Source organism: Ciconia boyciana, chromosome 1 (genome assembly GCF_034638445.1).
Source record: "Ciconia boyciana chromosome 1, ASM3463844v1, whole genome shotgun sequence".
NCBI classification, from domain to species: Eukaryota; Metazoa; Chordata; class Aves; order Ciconiiformes; family Ciconiidae; genus Ciconia; species Ciconia boyciana.
The window spans coordinates 2,919,551-2,941,459 of record NC_132934.1 but is presented as its reverse complement, the minus strand read 5'-3'; the positions used below and the strand labels follow the sequence as shown (position 1 = coordinate 2,941,459).

General features: G+C 41.2%; 1 protein-coding gene across 2 annotated transcripts in view; it reads left to right on the top strand.

Moving 5' to 3' along the window:
• EXOC4 (exocyst complex component 4) overlaps positions 1 to 21,909 on the top strand; it is a 421,757-nt gene that overhangs the window by 98,972 nt on the left and 300,876 nt on the right. For both annotated transcript variants that reach the window (XM_072857159.1, XM_072857168.1), the window contains exons 8-9: positions 14,860 to 15,005; positions 19,282 to 19,370. In XM_072857159.1, coding sequence (XP_072713260.1) covers positions 14,860 to 15,005; positions 19,282 to 19,370 — 235 coding nt within the window. The remainder of the gene's footprint in view (positions 1 to 14,859; positions 15,006 to 19,281; positions 19,371 to 21,909) is intronic.

Genomic DNA, 21,909 nt, shown 5'->3' with positions numbered 1-21,909 from the left:
AAAGCAGCAGACTAATGGAAGGGAGTAAGGAAGCACTTGGGAGCTGCTGGCTCATACTTGACAGTGATTTGTACGTCTGTAGGATTTAAAGTGCACGATGTATTTTAAAATGTGCCTGTTGCCTTTTCTTTGTTTGACTGTGACCTAGTCTCACCTACCATCTTACCTTGAGAGGTATTGCACTTGTAGGGGTTACTGTGGTCCTGGATTTTTTTGCCCTTCCTTGGAGCCATGTTACAGACGCATCTGTTCTCAATGCCATTTTTATTTGCATCTCAGGAATATTAAGAGATTCCAGCAAAGATCAGCCCCCTAGTATACTTGACGCTGAACAAATATTCAGCAAAAATTCTCTGTTAAATGTTGCTTGAGACAAAGAACGTGACTTGAGAAAGAGAAGAAACGAAGGTTGTGCTGCAAACTGATACATGAACTGAAAATATGCTCTGGATCTCTTTGATTCCTGGTCCAGTAGCTTTGTTCCATCCTGCGTGGTCTCTTCTAAGCCTCCCTGTTTTAGCAGTTGTAAATAAAAGTGACAAATCTCCCTGCCATGTTATCCAGCTGAGTAACATAACTTCTTCCATCCTCCCTCTCTCTTTTCTGTCAACTTCTGTGGACTGTTTTTTAAATTTTACTTGTTTTCTTTTTTTTTTTTGCATTTGAAGAAATTCTATTCAATAGATGCTGTACACACTACGAGGGGGAGGCAGAAGTCTTTAAGTAACAGCTTTTTTTATCCGTTGAAGATAGATTGGTGTCACACATCAATAAATAGGTAACTCTCATCGCTGCCAACATTATTAGATTGCAGAAGACAGTAAATTTACAGACTCCCTTGTGAGTCACAAATGTCTTAAAAAACCCTCACAAGTAATTATCTGAAATGGAGACAAGTTAATGCAGGTTTTGTCTATTCGTTTCTTCTAACTCTTGTTCATAGTTAGAAACCAAGCAGTACTTTATTTTTTAAAAGTTATATGTATACATGTTAAATGTACCATGGCATAACTGGACATGCAGACTTCTCTACGATGGCATTACTCAGCCAGGTTTGCATGTCCAACTGCAGTCGTGTGCTGTGAAGGATGGGCTTTGCAGATTACAACACGATAGATTTTAAAATGAATGCCCAGAAGCTTGAAATGGTAGGTAGTCCCTTCATCAGCTGAGTTGAATTTGACAGTCCTCTGTTTTTTTCGTGGTGTTGCAGGCGATGCAAGAAGGTTGTTTTCATTACTGTGGTAGCATGAAGCGATGGCCGGTGTCTATGCAGCGTTCTGAGTAAACAAACACAGTTTTAATCTCTGAAATTTAGGAGCAGGAGGGAATTGGTGCAGGGGGTTTGACTGAATCTCAAAGGACAGAATTTGCCATGGTAGCAGCAGCTTTTCTTTTGAGAAAGCCAGCACTTAAATGGTAGCAAAATTGGCAGAGCGCTGAAATTTATGTTGCAGCCATCTGCTTTATCCTGGCTCCACCCAGTGGCATTACCCTGCCAGTTTCACACACATTGCAAGGACTTCTGCGCGAACCTAGGTCTGATGTCCGTGCAGGATTTAGTGTTATCTTTTTTTAAGGGTTAAGGTGTTGTACAAATACACTCTGCCTTTTTGCTCCTGTCCCAGACAGTATAGCTTTTGTTTGGACTTACCTGTCCCGGTCCCCGTCTTTGATGCTGTTCAGTACCATGCACCAGTAAAATGAATATTCAGAGAGACTGGAGCCAGAGCTGGAACCTGAATTCAAATATCCAGCCTTCTGGACCAGGTTGCTTGCTGACCTGATATATTGGTCTGGTTTTCTTTAATTTCTTTCATTTCTTTCAAAACAAACAAAACAAATCCCCACCTCTATTGTGCAATTGCAGTGCAACCAAAGAATATTATCATTAAAAATTGACTATATGGCAGTGGCCTCAGGAGGTTCATGTGAGCTAGAATTTCAGTTAGAAAGGACCAGGCTCTGGGATTCCTGCTGGGGAAAATACCGATAAATTCACATCCTGCATCTCGAAGAATGAAAGAGAGGCGCTTTGCAGTAAGGTAGTAAAAGGCTGGACGGAGATGTCACGGTGCTGTTCCGGAGGGGCTCCTTTTCTGAGCAACAGTACTGGTATATTGTTTGCTTTAGATCCTATAAAAATACAAAGTGTTTTTTTTGTCAGGCTCTTAGCTTTAAAATGGATTCCTGTTGCTATTGCATTTACACTTCCTTTTGGCAATCTAAAGAAATGTTTTTACTGAAGGAAACAATGACATGCATGATTGGTTTGGGTATTGGAAGCCACATAGTGACTCCAGAAGCACTTACACTTTTCTGAGTAAACAAAAGCAATAGTTGCAGGTCTTGCTGGAGAAATTTTATCTAAAATAATTGGAACACTTGCCAAATTGAATGTGTTTCAACAGGGCGCAGAGTATTCTCAGTGCTGAGAAGTACTTCAGAAATTAAGCTCCCAACTGGAGGCCTCAGGTGGGATTGCAGGCAAGTTGTCCTGATGTGCGGCTGTCGGCAGAGTCCTCTATTGAAGAGCTGAACAACACTATCTGTCAGGATTGCCATAAAAGCAGAGCTCAGCTGGCTTTGCTCTTTGTGTGGCCGCAGCCCCCATGCCGTGTCCCAGCGAGGACCTTTGGCGCTTCATGCGGTGCCACTCGCTGATCTAACCGGGGGGTCAGATAAATGGGTGCTGGAGGGTGTTGGGGAAGAAACCGTAGTGTCATACCGGCTGTTGCACGTACTGGTTTGACGTTTGATGCTTGGTTAAAAATGGCTTTTGTTGAGGCAAGAGCCTTTCAGACTGGCTTTAGGAAGGATCTGTCTTTTCCTTCTCTGTTCCAGGTTTCATTCTGGTAATCAATTTGCTTTTTTACCTGCCGTTAATGCGGGAGGAAAGACAGTTATCTGCCTGGGAATTGAAAACCCCTTGCTTCTCCCTACCCATTCTTCATCCCCATGTAAGAATTAATTTCATTGTTCCTACTGTATCCCTTTAAAGCGCAGAGTAAGAAATGTCTTCAAGGTCACATTCCTCCTTGAAACTAATGATAGTGTTTTTCCTAATCCCATTACAAGGTCCCTAGTATCATTAGATGCAAGCGTTACTGTTTAGCTTCATTTGATAAGCTGATGAAAGGGGGAGGAAAAGGCTCCCTGATGCAGAAAGGCATTCAAGTATCTACTGTAATGGAACATGTTCAGAAACGTTATAATCTGCTTAACGTTGGCATTTTGGTGGCCCGGTGCTGTACCTTTTGTAGAGCAGCATAAAAGGCAGAAGGGATAACAATCCTGATGGGTACTTTAAAAGGCTGGAATGGCTCACGCACAAGAGCTGTGAACAATTTGAAATTTTTATTGTTTTTTTCCCCCAAGCCTGAAAATGGGAATCTTGTCTATGCTGTGAGCTCCCCCCTCTGGCATCAGGATATTTGTAGTAACGTCGAAGACCCTGAAGCGTTACAGAAATAGGTATTTCTGAATAAGGGGCACTTTTTTTGCTAAAGTATGATATTAAGCCTCCAAAACCAGACTGCTGGCAGCACTGCACTGCTACGTACTTCCATCCAGGTGGGAATGGGAGGAATTTAAAATCATACTTTGTAAGTTTGACAAAGAGGGTCTCTAGTTCTGATGTAATTTCAAAGATGTCAGTGGCCTTACAAGCTGGGCTTGAAATGGTGGCTGCTGGGTTGATGGCAAAGGGGAACATGCCCTTTTGTCGACGTCTTGGAGTCACTAGGCTTGTTCATACAGAAGCCTACATTTGCTGCCCTAGTATTTAGCTGCTCTTTTGTATAAACCTTTCATGCAACTAATTTTATGGGCCGTTTCTCTCTGTTGGGTGCTTTGCCTTTGGGCCACGGTTGTAGATTCAGATGTGGTTGGATCTTCAAGAATTTGGTCAATTAGAAAATGCCAACATGTGTTTAAAGAATCAGACACGCATTTTTTGTTAGCGTGGTGCTTGTTAAACAGGGCTGTTTGGTGCTATCTTCTTCTTAAGACAGTCTGAAAGGTGTGAGATCAAAAGTCTTCAAGTTAATTCTTACAAATGCAAGAGATTACATATGAATTTACGAAGCGTAGGCTTTTTTAGATGCGACGTCATAGCCGTTCCTGCGAGATCTGTTTAAAAGCTTTTTATATATAATGAAGCAACAATACTGGGTTTAACTATAGCAGACTGCCTTTTTTTTAATCCACTTTCACTCCTTCGCATGCTTGCCACTAGTTGGTAAATCACTTCTGTGGGTAATGCCTCCTATTGCAGCAGCGTATTACGAAGAGGTGGGTGGAAGTTTCCTTGCTCATCCTCCGTTTTTCAAGTCACTGTGATGAAGTTTTTAATTGATCTGAAAGAAGACGAAGCAACTGGTGGCTGTACAGTTCTGTTACTCACTTTAATTAACTTTCATTGTTCCTTACACCGTTTCTTTCCCACTATCTGATACTGCTTGAAGGCACAGTCTGTCTCTGCAGCTTCCACTACAAATTTCTTTCATGCTCTGGGTTGTAAGTATAATAGTCACCTCCACTGTACACATTTTTTTTGTGGCTGATTTTTCTCTCCCATGCAGCACTGCTGCAGTGGGCTAGCAGTTGCTATAGCTGCTATATAGCTTACTGGAAAAATATATTCTCCTACGATTGTAGTTTGTCATTAAAAAATGATTCAGACTTAAAATCCAGTTTTAAATATTAATTCTGCAGTTTTGTATCTAGTTATACAAATATTCTGCTCCTTCAAGTTCTTACGAATTAACGCGCACGACAGTATATGACGATGTGTGCTAATTTGTTTGCTATATAGTCAAATTACCACGTATGTGACATAGGTGGGTCGGTGTCTCTGGCAGCTGATCCCAGTGCCTGTATGACCCAAGGCAAAGGTCTCTCGTCCTGGAGTCCCTTATTCAGCCTCTGAGATAATCCCAGGTGCAGTTGCTGTTTGCTCAGATTAGAATTTGAACCCCAAGTTGAGTGAAATACTTGTTATTTTGTAATGTTTTCGCATAAAGTATCCTATCATGGATCCCACGTAGGTCTGTTTGTGACTGCTGTACAGCCCTCTACGCAAGTGCAACAAAATTCATCTATCTCTGCAAATGAATTGAAATCGGAGACTGGAATCCTAGTTTAATTGGAATAAATCGCAAGTCAGGTTTCAGATGGGGCTTGACTTTCTGTCTGACTGACGTATTCAGTTTTTATATTTGTCGTAATGAGTCTGTAGGATATGAATATGGGAGGTAGATTAATTACCAGCAGCAGCACGAGAGAGGGAGCACAGGGCTTGAACTGCTCCGTCCATGTGAGTGTCCTGGGTAGCTCAGGGTTCAAGTTCAGGAGCAGGAAGCCGCACGCCTGGATGCTCTCAGTAGTATTCGGCACCAAAACACAGAGCAACAAGCTGCTCTCAGAGTACAGATGTACTAAATTTACTCCCGATGAAGAAGTTTTTATACTTTTGACTGGTGATAATTGATGGGCTGTACCCTCTAGGGAAATAAATCTCTGCAAGTCAGATTTATGAGGACCCTTATGTTTATTTGGCAGCATGACGCTTGTTACAGGGATAAACTGAGCAAACAGGAGAAAAGCTGACATGTTGAAAAATGTTGTATCCTATTTCTCGACTGGACTCCTGCAGTTTGAGAGCCATAAAACTTTCTTCCTTGTTGTTTGGGACAAGTGGCTTGGAGAACTTGAATTTGTTGGGGAGCTGAGGATTGGGAGACATACAGGTGTTTCCTCAGGAAAGAATCCCAAGGCATTTTTGTTCTTCTGTGCTGTAGGGATATTGCACATTTTTGTCAAGTGCCTGATTAAGTTTGACATTTGAAAATAGAACTTCACGCAGAAATAAGTACTGTACTTCTGAGTATTTAATTAAGATGTTTAGTTCCTGTCAAGGCTGGTAGTTTCTCTTTCCTGTTAAGGGCAATGCGTCTTCAACTGCTGAAATTTCAGAAACCTGTACTTAACCTTTAATCGTCATTCCATTTACAGAGAAATCTGATTAACAACTTTTAAAGTTCAGGAGCTGCGAGTAAATGCAATTAAAGCCCTTTTGGAGTCTGTTATTAAGAGCTGGCATTTAATGAAGACTGAGGGCACACTACTGTTACCATCTACACTATAGCAGGATGTCTTAAGCAATTAGTTGAAGACATGAAATACATGAAGTGTGCTGTATTATCCATGAGTTAACATGGTTGGTATTTAAACAGCATGCTGCCTTTTCCTCCCTTTGCTGCTGCTGCATTGTATGTGCCAGTTTGAGCAGCAGAAGCTCAGATCAGTTGGGTTAAGCGTAGCACTGTTTCTCCTGCACGTTAGAATTGCACATTTCTTCCTTGAGCCAGAGGATGCTCTGGAAGGTGGGTGTATAACAGACACTAAATGTGAGCGAATACACCCTCCTTCTTTGTGATTTAAAAATGTTTAGCTTTACTCCAGTTATAAACATAAGTTTCTAACTGTATCCTCCCCACCTCCAAAATGTGCAGAACCAGTGAAGCTTAGCTAAATTATAATTGCAGAGCAGAAATCTGCACTCAATTACCTGTTCAACTCTTACACTCCTCCTTGACCTTTTTATATGCTACACGAACAAAAGAAAGTCCAGTCAAACTGAAAGACAGCGTGGTTTAATCTTGCAGGAAGAGACTTCATTCTGTGCCGTCTATGAAGCAGGTGGTAATTATGCCTTCCTGACAAAGTTCATTGTTTTTTGGTCCATTTTAGAATACAGTTGGCTAGTTATCCATCCTCTGGATCGTACTGAACCATATGTGTTTTACAAGTTCTCATCAGTCATATCAGAAGAACAATGTGCTAAAGATACCTCTGTGTGTGTATATTAGTGTATATATACACACATGTATATATACACACATGTATTTATACACATACACACACACTTATGCTTCTATATAGTCATCAAACAGTCCCAGCAATTACAAGTTACTGCCCAGAGGCCAGCTGGGTTTCCTTGTCAAAAATTGCAAAAGGATTTCTTTCTTCCGAGGCATTGTGCAACATTCAACCAAAACCCTCCAAGCTGCGTGTAGGTCTCGCTGATTCCAGTTGTCGTTATGGAGATGAAACGCCAGCTTTACTATGGAAAGATGCATCAGAACGTGGATTTTTCTTTGGAGGAACTGAATAAATCCCAACTGGCTCCCCGTGCTGCCCACCTTCATTCTATTTTGGTTTGTGTTTTGTTTTGGTGGTAAGGGCCTGAGACTAAAATGAGAAAGCGGCCTTGTTACTTGGATAATTTCTGCTAGCATAATCTGTATTTGCAGAACAGCTGATGTGCCTGGAGAAAACTAAATGCTGTCCGTTTGTTTCATGACCCAGTTATTCAAATTGACTATTAGTAGCTTAAATAAATTTGTCATCAGTATTTGTTTCTCTTTTATTAAAATAAATAAATAAACCAGCAGAACTGCTGGGAAAGCTGGAAAAAAAGATATCCCAGCTCCTGTTCTCCTTTATGAAGGGCAGATGACTAAATTTCAGTGAAAATGTCTTACTACTTTATACGTCACTAAACTGGAGATGACCTTCATCATGTTCCTTTGTATGAGCTGGTACTGGGTTGTTGGTTATGTAGATAGTAAAGCCAGTAAAGTTAGAAAGCAATTGCAAAGCCCCCCTTGAGGACTTGAAGAAGAGGCAGCCCTTTTTCAGCATCACGTGCCTGCTCACATCTTGCAGAAGAGAAGGTTACCTGCTGTAGTCTCTCAGCAGCTTTTTCTTTTAGCTGCTTATTTTCCGAGCCACAAGTATAAGTTAAGGTGAAACTTCTAATGCTGATGCGGCACAGGGGAGTGGGGTAAAGTTAGTAATGGTAAGAGGCCTTTTATCATGTGTGTTTGTCAGCAGTAAGACACAATCTCTCGTGCTCTCAGCAGCTGAGAAAGTCAGTGGATGCCAACCTCGCCCTGTACAAGGCGGCAATGTTTGTCTCGGCGCTTGTAGCAGGACCAGGGTTTCGCTTTAAATCTGTTCCGTCTGATAACGATATGTCACAGGGGTGTTGATACATCAGGGGGTTAATTAGCAAACACTTGCAGAAAACACTGCTATTTAAATCGTTATGCCAGGCTTTTGTTACCGAACCAAAGCCCCTTTCCTGATAGATGTGTGAGCTGTTGCGGCAGCTTGCATAAAGAGTGGTGAAATGAAATGAGTGCTGGCCAGCGCTGGCTGGTTCGAGGAACCTCCAGCCTGATGTTGACGACTGTGACAGCACATAGAGGTTTCTTCTTTTCCTGTGCTACCAAGTGTGAAACCCATTATATTAGTATATATGTCTCAAGTGACTTCAGCTCATCCATACACCAAGTAGAGTCAGAGCCTGTGGTGCTAAGGTTATAAAGTCCATGCATGTGTTATCAAAAGCTTCTGAAATGAAAAGGTTCTGCTTTTAAACTCTCCAAAGCAATCCAAGCAGGTGTACGATTCATTGCCAATTAAAACAGCTTTTAAGAAGTTGTGTTTTTAAAGTAGTTATGAGGTTTGTTTCCTCCCTGCCTTCCTCCCTGGAGGTAGATGCACATTCACAGATCTACAGTAATAGTTGCGCTAATTGACAATTAGCATTGATAATGAATGTAGTAGCATCGGCAATGATAGTATTATCTAAATAGTTCTGGGGTTATTTTTTACTTTTTCCCAAAAATGAAAAACAAAAGGAATTCTTGCTTCTTGTACAATAATGGAATTGGGCAATGCCTTGAGAGAATTAATTCTGGAAGGGGTTTTATTATTATGTTTCAGTTAAATTAATTTCATGGGCAACAAGAGGATTAGATAAAGCAGGTTGTGCAGCATTAAACAGTATTCACGGCACCTAAAAATTGTTTTTGTTCTTTCAGACTTACCTTATTGCTTTGTCCTTTGTCGTATTTGCCATGTGTGTGTTCAGCTCCTGTTGTCGACGTGGTACAACTGATGCAGAATGCTCAGTGCTCTTAGAATTCAATTAACTGTTTTTTTTTTTTTTCTGTTAAATTCCACAATTACTACAGCATTTTAATTATTAAGAATTTTGATACAGCAAATTACTGGGTAATTAGCTATAGACTACTGTCTCGCATAGAGTGCCACTGCTTTTCTTGCCTTATTCTGGCACTTTGCTCGTAGTTACCTCCCGTCTCCAGAGCTTCAAGAATGACGCCTCATTTCATATGTTTACAAAGAAGTAAGTGCATGTCACAGTAGTGCATCCTACTTGAACTCCCAGCTTTGCTTTTTTTTTTTTTTTTTTCCCCCCTCCCCAGGATTCCTTTGCAGTTGTTTTCATTGCCCCTGAAATCACCTGTAGCTGGATATCATAATCTCTCAGGAATGTTGTGCCTTTCCTTAATGCATGCACTGGTTTGCTGTCACCGGGCATCTCCGAGCAACCCCATTGAACTAGGGGATGTAGGATAATTTGAATCTGCTGTTCTGTTTTTAACCAGCTTTCCTCATTGAAATCCCATTAGGAAATCTCCTTTCTGCTTTGTAATCTCAGTTTCTGATTCCTTCTGCTAGGTCGAACTAAAAGGTAACTCCAAAGCCTTCTCGGAGGCCGATACAACTTGGGAGGAGTCCACAGTGCGTCAGTACAGCTGAAATGCCAACATTTCTGCAGCTGCCCAGGGTGTCAGAGCAATAAGCTGAAAATAAATCTTGTTTCCAGTTGCCAGTACTGCATAGCAAAATACTAGAGACATTCTCAGACGGTGAGAGTATTATTTCTGTGGGTTTTTTGACTCTTACAGATTCCTCAAAGTACAAGTGAGGTAGGTTTTTTCATTTGTAGTTCCTTCATTTGTAGTTTCATGGCCAGTGGTTGCCAAAGACGGGCCTGGGTGAGAAGTTTCCACTAGCGCAAGCCCATTCACCAAACACAAACGTTACCAGTAGCTGGTTTTATTTCCTATATCAACTTGAAACAGTAACTAAAGGTGCTGTGCAGCAATAGTACTTTGAACACTAATGGTTCCTTCATGGAGGAGCCTGAGAGCTGGCACTGAATGGTGCGACGGCTTTATTAAGATCCTTAGATTATAAGAAGCTCTTGTGATCTTCTCATCTGACCTCTGCATAAAACAAGCTATGGTACTTTCTTGAATTAATTCCTGTTTGAAAGAAGGCACATGCTTTAGAAAGGCATCCAGTCTTGACTGGGGGAAATAAAAAAATCAGCGACAGACAATACAGTGTAACCTCTGATGTAAGTGGTTAATTATGCTCTGGAAATGTATGCCTAACCGCTCGTCAAAGCCTGTCCAGCTTCAACTTTCCAGCCTTTGGATTTTTTTAAAAAATTCATTAGCGAAGATTTTTTTCATCAGTTCTGTGCCCTCTGTGTTGCGTGCTCGCAGACTGATCCAGTAACCTCTTAACCTTCTCTTCGCTAAGCTAACAAGACTGAGCTCATGGCTTCTTGGTGTTTTGCTGTAAGTCGTGCCTTCCAGCCTTTCAGTAACTTCCAGGCTTCTTCTGAGCACCCTTCCACCCGCTTTTTCCCTGATCTCTCTTTATGAATGCTAGGGTTTCATTTGGCGTTCCAGATGTGAGACCAGTACAGAGCGATGCTGTCAACTTTTCCTTCTGACAAAACTCTCTGCTTTAGCCATTTTCAATTAGCTAATTGATACCCGTCATCACAGTGGGACCTTCTCTCCTGTTGTTTATCTTCAGCGTTCCCAAATTTGCTAGAGTCACAGCTTTATACAATAATCCTATAGATCATGACTTTCATATTTTTTTTCCCCTAGATGTAGAGATTTACCTCTGCTGATATTGAAATTCTTACAGTAGATTATATTATGAAAAATAATAATAATAAAAAAGAAAATTAGATGATTCTGTTAATGCTGTGTTCACTTCATTATTTGCCATTTTCCCCCAAAACATCATAATTTACAAACCTTCTGTAGTCATTATTTTCATAGGAATTTGAAATGGGAAAAGTTCTGGTCCATTCAGTCCAAAAAGGGGTTGCTGCAGCCACTCTTGTATGTGCTTTCATTGTCTGATTAAGCTTCTTCTAATTACTGTTGCTTTAAAAATGCAACATGAGATGGACCAAACTTAGGCTGAAAATGAGAAGATTTCAATCCAACAAAAGAGAAGCGTTCTGGAATAGTCTTGTCTTTCCCTTGGAATACAGAGGACAAAAGGAAAGGAGGAATTAAGATTTCTGGGACCTTGCAAAATCCAGTTTCGGTGGTTTCCTCATTTCTAGTTGGATGTTAAGGATCTTGTCACGTGCCTGCTCGTTTTTCTTTTAGGAGATGCTGTGTTGACTTTTAGTGTTTTAGCTTTTGTCAGGTCCTTGGTGGAAATATAACTTTGTCTCTCTCTGTTTATTTAAAGGTAAGTTTGGCATCATCATAGGAATACCGGTTAGCCAAGATCTCTGTTCTGTAAATCCATGTTGCTGGATGTGAATTCTATTATTCTCCCTTAATTCTTTTTTAATAGAGTCTTCTATCATCTGTTCTGTGCTTTTTGTCCCTGATCAATATGAGGTGGAGAGGCCAGTAATTACCTGGTCATCCCATTTACCCCTGCAAAATTCATGGTATGGTGTTAGTTTTCATTTGATTTTCTGGATCTCCCAAATATATGAAGGCATAATGAAAATCAGTGTGGATGGTGTCGAGTTTGAAACTGTCATGATTTTCTGATGGAGCAAACTGTTCACACTGCAGCATCCATCTTAATTCAGAGTATACGAGGATGTGAAATACCTATTTACAGCTTTTAATTGATGGAACAGAGCTTATTCAGAGCTCAGGCCTCCTATCTAAAACCTCACAGGAGGTACAAATAATGAATGAATTTAGCTGTCACCCTGTGGCCAGGCATGTTTTATTGCCCACGCTTTGTTCATAGGTCAGTCTTGAGCACGATAAGACATAACGACTTACACAACTTCTTGTGGGGCTCAGCCAAGGAATAAAAATGTGGATCTGGAGAGTCACAGCAAGTGCAAGCAGCAGTCAGACATGGAAGCAAATTTGTTCTTGCCCCGTTGCAGTTCAGAAAGACAGTGTAGCGCAAGCTGTTATCAGATCAACGTGATAGACAGGCTACACACACTGATGTGACCTTTTGAAATTTGAGAATTTAATTAAGCCTCCAAATCCATAAATATTGCTTTTTTAATAAAACATTTTATATTAATTTTAATTTCCAAAGAGCAATTGAAGAAAGAGTGCTTTGTTCTCTTGCTTTATGTATGGCTTTATTTGTTTGACATTGATGTAAATATACTACATGGATGGCAGAATTCAACCATTGAACAGAAAGTCAAAGTCATTGTTATAGATGAATGGGATGTTGCAAACTTTACAGTCACGCATAAATCTTGCTGTACGTCCGTGTGATTAATGTCTAACAAGGTTTTTGATTGATGGCTTAGCAACTACTAATCAGGTGTTATGGGACCAAATCATGAAATCCCTTACTTCGTTGGTTAAGGAAAGCTCCTGTTCGCTTAGATAGGCAGGAAAATGTCTTTTTTTTTTCTTTTCTTTTAAGTCGATTTTAAAGTTCTAGCTTGCCGTGGCTTTTAATAAGTACATGGCCAGGCCACAACGTGTAACACTGAAATATGATACTTATTAAAATCCTCTACTAGGACTGTGAGAGCAGAACAACTGGATAACTTTGACTGTCTAGACGTAAGGAATAAATTGAGGCCGATGACATTGGGTGAAGGCCATGCATTGCACAGTGCAACGAGAAACGAAAACTTCAGGCTGTTTTTTGAGGCATGTAGCTGGCAAGATTTTCAGACTGGCCCATGTGTTAATTGCGTTGCTTAAAAATTATAAGGGTTTTAATCTTCATGCTGCAGTTACAAGCCAAATGTACTGCGCGTTGAAGATCTCTCCTGTCTTAACTTCTCTCCCACTTGGCTGCGTATTGTAACTGCTCAGCCATGCTTACACTTAATTACTTTGTTCTGAACAATTTGTGTAACTGTTGAATACCGGGCACTGGAGCAGAAAGAGCTTTGATCTGTCTAGCACGGTTTCTGCTATGCCTGAATTTTATAACTTAAAGATGAACTTTGAGAATAGTTATCAAAACCATCTATTTTTACTCCTTTACAGCTTTTTACTTTTTCAGAGCCTTGCGTCTAACCATCCTGCCCTGCCTACCTAGTAATATAATAAATTAACAATTTTCTCCTCTTTTTCTGAATCTGTGGCGTTTGCAGAACTGTTCTGAATATCTAACCAAAACCCATCTTTTATTTCTCTATTTCACTTTGTAACCAACAGGGATAATTCATTATGTTCCTAGCTCAAACCTCTGTTGGCTTACTGTAATCTTGCAGCCAAGTACTGTATTACATGCTTTACATTTCCTAGTCCTGGATATAAAGTGACACCAGAGTCGTGGAATCCATTATAAAGAGGTTTCATCCATAATGCGAGAACAAATTGCTAAATGTTTTTCTTTTTTTTTTTTAACTTGATTAAGTTTGAGGGTTTAATTACATTTTTGTGGTGATTTTAGCATTGTTAATTCAAGTAGAGAAGATGAAATGCACATACACGAATACAAACGGATTTGGTAAATTACTGTCAAAAATTAGCGCAGTGATTATTTTTACTCTTAACAAAAGCATGCATTTTAAAAGCTTGAGCTCAGGTAAAGTTTTAATTGAGATGTTTTAGGAGTCGAAGTTTCTTTGTGTTTGTAATTTTTTTTTTTTTTTTTTACAAGCTATCCTGAATTGTTTCTAATTAAGGGCATGATACCATTTGCCTAGATATTTATTCCTATGTAATTTGTTTAAACTTAGCACAGTACTGATGTATTCCTTTCATTACAGACAACTCTCTTTGGGCTTTGACTAGCTAATTATTAAAATGGAACACATTACTAATAGCCTCCAAGTAGGCAGAGTTTTCTGAAAATAAATAGAGACTTTCTGAATGCACTGACAAAAGTTAATTTGTAAGGGGCTTCTTTCCATCTTCAGACACAAGGAAATTAAAAGTGAATGACTTGGAATCTGTTTCTGCTTCTGCAATACGGAGTTGCTTAAACAGCATCAAATGTCAGGCCACTCAGGGCTTCAGGGGTTTCACAAAGGGGACCCTGGTCTCAAAGAGGGACCCCCCGACCCCTTAGCGAGTATACTGGGCTAGAGGAGAATCAATCCTAAACTACGTTGGCAGAACTGACGGCTGTGGGAATTCGTATTTTCAGTGGTATAAGCAGCATGTTTGGTTTGGGAGCTATTCAAGGGCAATTTTTGCAGCATTCCCAGGATTTTTTCCAACAGCATACGTGACCTGCAGCACATGCACCTGGACACACGTGTGGATGTTTTATATTTCTACATATAAATATATAGAAAATATATAGAAAATACATAGGCATACATATGCATATATAAAATATGCTTTTGTAACTGAACAGGTCAATATTGCTAACCTTTATGTTTTTAAGAGCTGTGGTAGGCAATTGGTCTGTAAAGACCGGCCAACAACGCACCCACCATCTCCCTGTTGCTGCTGCTGCTGGAAGCAATTTTGGGAGGAGTGGGGATTTCTTGCAAGATACCTTTGGTACCATCAGGGTTTTGCAGCAGATTGAGTTGGTCAAGGAATGTAAAACGAGCTTTTACCAAATTAGTGTCAGTGGCATATAAGTCACTAGGATTACATTTCTGAAAATAAAGCTAGGTTTCTGTTAATTCGAATTTTTGAGATTTTTATTAATTTTCCAGTCTTACAGAGTACCTAAAGATCCTAGACATTCAAGTTACATTATAATGCTGTTTTACTTTGAAATCTGAGTTCCCCTTCCTTCTGTTGGCAGATGCTGCTGACAGAGTATCTGGATATGAAGAACACTCGCACTGCCTCGGAGCCGTCCGCCCAGCTTAGCTACGCCAGCTCTGGCAGAGAATTTGCAGCGTTCTTCGCAAAGAAGAAACCGCAAAGACCTAAAACCCCTTTGTTCAAGTAAGTGCTGGGACAATGTTAAAGCTGTGCCTAAGCTGTCTTTGGTCCCTCAAGTACTGCACAACACTGGCTGTTAATCGCAGTTTCACAGCGCGAGAGGAGTGTAGGTTTTGAGATGGAGATTTAATGCCCAAAGCTGAAGCCTTGGTAAGATCTCTGTTACGGATTCATCACTTGTTTTTAGAGTGTAGCTCTTTCCAGGACTCATCTTGGGACTGGGATCCCATTATACAAGCTGCCGCAAAGCATGCAGTGATACATTACGCCTATCTTTGTCCACGGTAAATTCAGGACCTGTTAAAGAGTGCGATAAAGGAGACTGGACAAAGAGAATTAAGATAACTGCATAATTACTAGATAGCCTAAGTGGTTAATCCTATCACTAACTCCTTTAATTCAGAGTTCAGAGCGGAAAGAATTAAGTGGTTGGGTAGAGAGTGTGAGAGAGAGAGTGAGAGGCTGGGTGGCCAAGGGAAGGATTTGGGGGAACAAATTTGATGTGCAAGAATAAGAAATGAGGAGGAGTTGTTGGTGAGCAGCGCTGTTAGGAGAGGAGAGATGGTCTTGTTATTACACCTAGATTCAGGGGAGCTGTGCTGAATCTCTTCCCAGACTACATGTGCTGGTCATTCTCTTTGGCCTCTTGAGGATTTTGGGGGATACCAAAATGTGCTGTTTTGGCAGCGGGTGCTCCAAGTTCAAAGATCACAGCTTCCTCAGCTCTGCCAGCATAGCTGCGTGTGTGGCTGCTCCCTAACTCAGTACTGCCAAAATAGTCTTTTAAATGATTTTTTTACAATAAGATTGTTCGAAAACAGTTTCATGGTAGATTCAAGGGAATGGCAGAGGGGAGCAGTGGTGGGGAGTACCAGCAGCTTGAGGCATTAACCTTTTAACCGTGCTCAGCTGCAGCAGGAGCAGTGTATCTGGTGGGTCCTCAGCATGCCTCTGGACTATAAGCTGCTGCAGGGCTTGGGCTGTCTTTCACTACCCGACTGAGCGGTGCTTAGCCTTGTGAGGCTCTGCTCTCTGGAGTCGAGAGAGTCCAAGGTTAAAAAATACAGTGGAATATTTGCTGGAGGGGGAGTGATTGGAAGTGAGCTGGTGTTTTCACCCTTTATTTTGCTGGAGATGGGGATCCATGAAGTCTGGGTGGTTTTTTTTTATTAAAGAAATCCTCATTTGGGATGGGAGGTAGATCGTTATATGGTGGGGAAATAATGCAGTAACTTCAGAAAAGGGAAAGGCTGAGAGTAATCAGCTGTTTCGGGCGAGTGGGAGGGGAGCTTCGTGTTCTGCATCCTCTTTACAGATTGTTTGTTGGGGTTGTTTTTTCATCTAAAAGTTATTTCTTGATTATCCAGAACTCCCTGTGCTTTGCCCCACAGGCACGTGTATCTGGTGGCTGTATTCTCATAGTACCGAAGGCCCCAGTTAGAAACCAGTGTCTTCTGCACTGCCTTCTCTCCCTCTCACAGGATGAGCTGTCTATGTAATCTTCTGTTATTAGAAGGTTAACTGTTGCCTGGAGGATTTCAGAGGTGCCGCCTGCCCCTGTCAACCCATGGTTATTCCTGCCCCCCTCCCCCCCCCCCTTTTTTTTTTAACACTCCCATGGCTGTTTGGGTTGGGAATTACACTCTTTGAATTTACTCTGACTTGCAGATGTATATTGGAGCAACATAGGGCTGCTCACCTTCTCATATTGTGTCTGTTCTTGGGTGTACTTGGACCATTTAGGTTTGAGGAATACGGATGCTCTGTTTCACCTACAGCAGTTTAAGGCTGTGTATTAGTTTGTCAGCAGAGAGTGAAGGTGGGTATAATTGTTTAAAGTGAAGGTGCGTAACCTCATAGGAGCAGCATGTCTCTTACCACTCGTGGTCTTGTCACAGAGTCATTGCCGGCACCGCGGTGACAGCAGCACTTATTGGGATCTCATATTTGGTTATCTGTCTTCTGTCAGCTGTCACTATGTCTATGGAAATCTCCACTGAAATGGAATTTCTCAGTCCACTGAGGGATGTACGTGTTTGATGGGCTGTTATTCTTGTCTCCTCTCCCATCTTCAGTGCTTTTCATGCCAGGCTGCAAGGCTCTTTTTCTTGCCTTTCCATTAGCTCCGTCCAAATCAGAGGAGCCTTCCACTTGTTGTCAGAATACCTGCATTTAATTCCGCACTTCAGAAGTCTCTTAGGGCAGGGCTCCACCTTGTGTTTTACTCACAGATGGATGCAGGTGTTTGTGCTGTGTCCTGTGATAGCTTGCTGTAAGCTAATTTTATAAATACTAAGTATTTTGCTAGTTGTGTGTTCTAGCACTAGTGGAAAGAATGAGAACTCCTCAATTGTGTCCTGCTGTCTGGAAATCAGTATCTAGCATTTGGAAGAGACTTTGAATCATTGTTTCCCTATCTTTAAAACGGGTGTAATTTAAAAAAAAAAAAAAAAAAGTCATGATGTATTTAGTTGTTTAATATTGTCTTAAAAAAGAAAACTTCAGATGAGGGGTGCTTTGGGAATTCAGATAGTTCATGCCATCATAAACCTGGCTTTCTTGTCTTCCAAAAGGTAGCCAAGTGCACGTTCAGGTTGCTGTCTCCCTACAGATCACATTTGCAAGATGGAAGTTGGGCATTGGTAGGAAAGGAGTGAATTGTACAAGCAGATGTCGAAGACCCAATACGTTAGTCTCAGGCTTAGCTGTAATTATGTGATTCTATGTAAAACAAAAACTTTTTGAAAGCTGTGCTGTGGGAGGATCAGCATGGGGAAAGGAGTTACAAGAGTAGAGGAGTTAAGTGTAAACAGGAACGTGGGAGGAGAGCAGATCAAGGAAACAGCAGAGGAGGGGAAATAGGGGAGAGAAACTGGATGGCTGTGGGTTAGAAGTGAATGGGATGAGATCCTGCAGCAAAAGCCAGGGCAGGGCTCTGAGGAATAATCTGAGTCGCTGTCTCAAGGAGGAGACTGAGGTTTATTGCTGTAGTTTGCCTTTACCTGAAGCTTCTGGTTTTGATGCCTGGAGAAGACCTCTGGGCCATGGCGCTAATGTTATGCTTAATATCTCACTAGGGAGCGCATCATCAATATGGAGCCAAGATTTTACTGTTCGTTTAATTAAAATCTTATGTGTTTGTTGTATTTTGATAGATTGTTATTAGTTCAGTTGCAATAATACTAACACTTGCAGTCCAAATTAAAGCAGAAAAGCCTCATTAATAGTAATAACCTTAACACTGTTGCACAAGAAGGCTTACAAAAGCTTGCCCCTTTTCTCTGGTGTGATGCTCGTGTTTCCAGCGTCCCTCTGGGCAGCACTAAGGCTGATTCAGTCTTCCTTAGCAGAAGGGTTGGGGAGGGGGTGAGGGTTGTTACAGCAAATCATCAGCGTCTTGAGGAGTTTGATGTTCGTGAAAGGTATCATCTTCCCTCTAAGTCTTGTGTCCACTTTGGCTATTTGAAGATGCTTTGTCCCCACCACCTTCTCCCTGGTCCCCAGCAGCAGTGGCAGAGCTGCCCAGCGCCCAGCCCGGGCACACAAAGGGCTGGTGTTTGCTGGGCAGTGCCTGCCCGGGCGGCAGCCCTTGGCCATGCGGGGTGTCCTCAGCGCTGAGCTCAGGCAGGTTGGGTGCAAGCCCTTGGCCAAGGGACACTTGTGATGACAGGGACACCCAGCTCCAGCCATGGCAAGCCCAGAGCCCTCCTGAGTCCTTCTGGTGTCAGATCAGTGTCCACTCTGTGGCCTTTTACTATCAATGGCAAAAATCATGTTTATGGGGCTACATTAGTTGGAAAGTATTTGTCTCTGCCTCTCAGATTGGTCCTTGTGGAGTATTAGAGCCATACGATAAATACTTAATAATTTCTTGCTCCCTAGTTCCCAGGAGAATGTTAGTTTTTAATTTTTATGTATAGGTCAGTTAGCAATTTACATGGTGCTAGCCCATGGCTTTGGTGTGGATTTTACCAGTTTTTGGGGCCATTCCTACTTAAATGCCTGGCTGCTTCCAGCTGATAGAGCGGAGGAGCATTTCTATGGTTTGCGGGCAGGTCTGTGTCATGGGTGGCTGCTGGTTGAGCTGTGTTGATCAGAGGTGGCAGAATGTGGTGCATCAGTGATGGAGTTTTATAGGAAAAATGTGCTTTTGTCTGCCTCGATAATTTTGCTCCAACATGCAGGGAAGACCTTTTTGTTTAGAGCTGACTGGTGCTTAGAAGAAGGATGCTCCTATGGATGGCTAACTGACTGGATATATATTTTTTTTTAATTACAGGTTTGAGTCCTCCTCCCATGCTATTAGCATGAGTGCCTATTTGCGTGAGCAGAGAAGGGAACTGTACAGCAGAAGTGGAGAACTTCAAGGTGGGGAAATAGATAATGTGTTAGTTTGGATAATTCTCTTTTGCAGGAGCTTGAATGTCCTGTCCATGCTACGTCAGGGTATTAATACCTCTCTACTTTGACACACAGGCTGTTTAAATCTCTCCAGTTTTTAAGCTCTGTTTATTTATTCTTGCTATGTTGTGAAGCAGCAGGGTTTCTCTTTATTCCCTCCGCATTTTCAACTAGAGGTCCAGGTCTTAAAAGATACTTACAAAACAATGGGTGAAATGCAAACAGTCTCACTGTGAGCACTGCTTTGGATACTTGGAGCTAATGTCTGCTTCCTTACCTGCACTTTATTTCCTTACATCATAGGCTGAATGTGATACTTCACATTGGATTGCTCTGGGAGCTAAGCTCACTAATCTCATATTTGAAGTTGCAAGTTTCTGCTGTATGGACTAAAGTGACCAATGCGTTGTCTTTTGTATAACGCTTGAAGATGAAGAGTTGCAGAGTGTTTGAAAATGGTGAATTTGAAGAATTGGGCTACTCTTGCTGGTATATATTGCTGGTGGCAAGTGCTGTATATACACAGAGAAGTGTTCTCTCCTTTGAGCATGGCATCATTTCATGTTTTTTTCCTGAATGGTCTAACTGACAAAAGTGTTGGTTTTGGGAGCAAAATCAAGGGAAGATCTTAAGGCTGTCATGATAATGTATAGCAGGACTAAATTCTTTTGTATCATCTAATCTGGTTTCTTACTGGGCTAGTCATAACACAAAAATAATACATGCTTTTCAAATATTACAGTGATGGACAAGGGTAGAATTTCTTCTTGAAATCTTACCCATGGTAATTTTCAGTTGGCTTTTAATAGAGGAAGTTTTATAATTTACAAGAGAATTTTTGGATGTCTTTGTGTTCCCTTCCTCCTTTTATAACTTAGTTGACCTTAGCGACAAGTTAAACCCACAACAGTGTGAAAGAAGCCTTGAGAGACATACAGTGTTCTTGTGAACAGATTGCTTCACTTAAGATCATCTTTGTAGAGTCACCTAGTATTGATGATTAAGGATATAATGATTAACTCTATGGTGAATATCCAGATACTTCTGGATGGACTGTGAAGGAAGAATCTGAGATAAAGATGTAGTGAAGTTGACAGTTGCCCACACTATGATCTGACAGCATATAGGAATAAAATAAAGTGGAGATACCTGTCTTTTAAATTATGGTATCACCATTTACACACATTTGGCAGGTGTTTAGCTTACAGCTCTTTACCTTTTGAGACTCAGGTTCTCACCTTCAAAATCTGTCACATGCTCTTGTGCCCAGGATGAACTGAAAGAAGTTCAGTAGGGTGTTGTAAAGTGTAAGCTGTTATATTGCACCATCATTTTCTTATGCCAGTGGGCAGTAGGATTTAAGTAGCTGCTTCTCCACAGTTAATAGCTGTGTGTTACAAACTGCATGGGACAAATGTGGGTTGAAAGCCAAGAATTTTGAAGCTGTTGAGAGCACTAAGTTTAGAGCAGTGATGGGGCCATCAGGGAGTCTGCAACAGTTGCCTCAAAAATTTCAGCTCTCTGGGATGAGTCTTGTTCCCTTCTGTCGTTCCCAGTTGCCTCCACACCCTGACCTGACCAGTTGTCCATGTTGCTTTAAAAACGCAGCAGAGAACAGTATTGACTCGCTCCACATCTGTGTCCTCTTCCAGGTACCTTGTGGCTGAGATCTGGGTATTTTTGTGGTTACCGTTGCTGTTAGGCTGAACTGAGGATTTGTTTTTAAATAGCTCCTTTCCTGGGATCAGAACTCGTTACTGATGGGCACAGCCAGATTTCATGAAAGAATGACTCCTCATTGATGTAAGACAAATCTTGAGGCAACGTTTGTCATGAGCGGGAGATTGTGAGCGTTTTCAAGAGAGGAGGATGCAAAAAAGATCTATGCAGACTTCCAGCTGCCGAGCTAGCGCAGGGTTGGAAAGAACAAAGCCTACGAGCTGACAAAGAAGTAAAGGACAAAATATAGGAATAGTGTGGATAGGGACAAGATTATATTGCCCTTTCTGGATGAATTGGAAGAGCTTGAACGTGATGCAATAGGTGACAAAAAGTCAATGTAGGGAGTCAATAGGGACAATAGATGAGATGATTTTGCTGAAAAATCTTTGCAGTTTAACCATCAAGAAAAGTTTCCCTTTGAACTTTATGTTAAAAATGTACTGTCCTCTCTTTCTGTTATAAGCTGCTGTTCCCTTTTAGGTAGCTCATTCATCTTCCCAAATCCCAGACCACAGCAAGATCTGCATTTTGATTTTTTTTTTTTTTTTAACCCCTTTTAAAGAGAAATACAATTTAATTGTTCAATCAGGTCACTGGAAGGCAGGCATGTGACACTCTCTTCTGTGAATGCCACACAGTTTCTCTTCCTGACAGCCTTATCCACAGGGATGATTTTTCAGTGGCAGCAGGAGGAGGGTGGCTTGTTAGGAAATCTTTTTCCTGAAAAGATCTTCAAAGAAACATATGCATAAAAAAAAAAAAAAAAAAAAAAAAAAGAACTTAT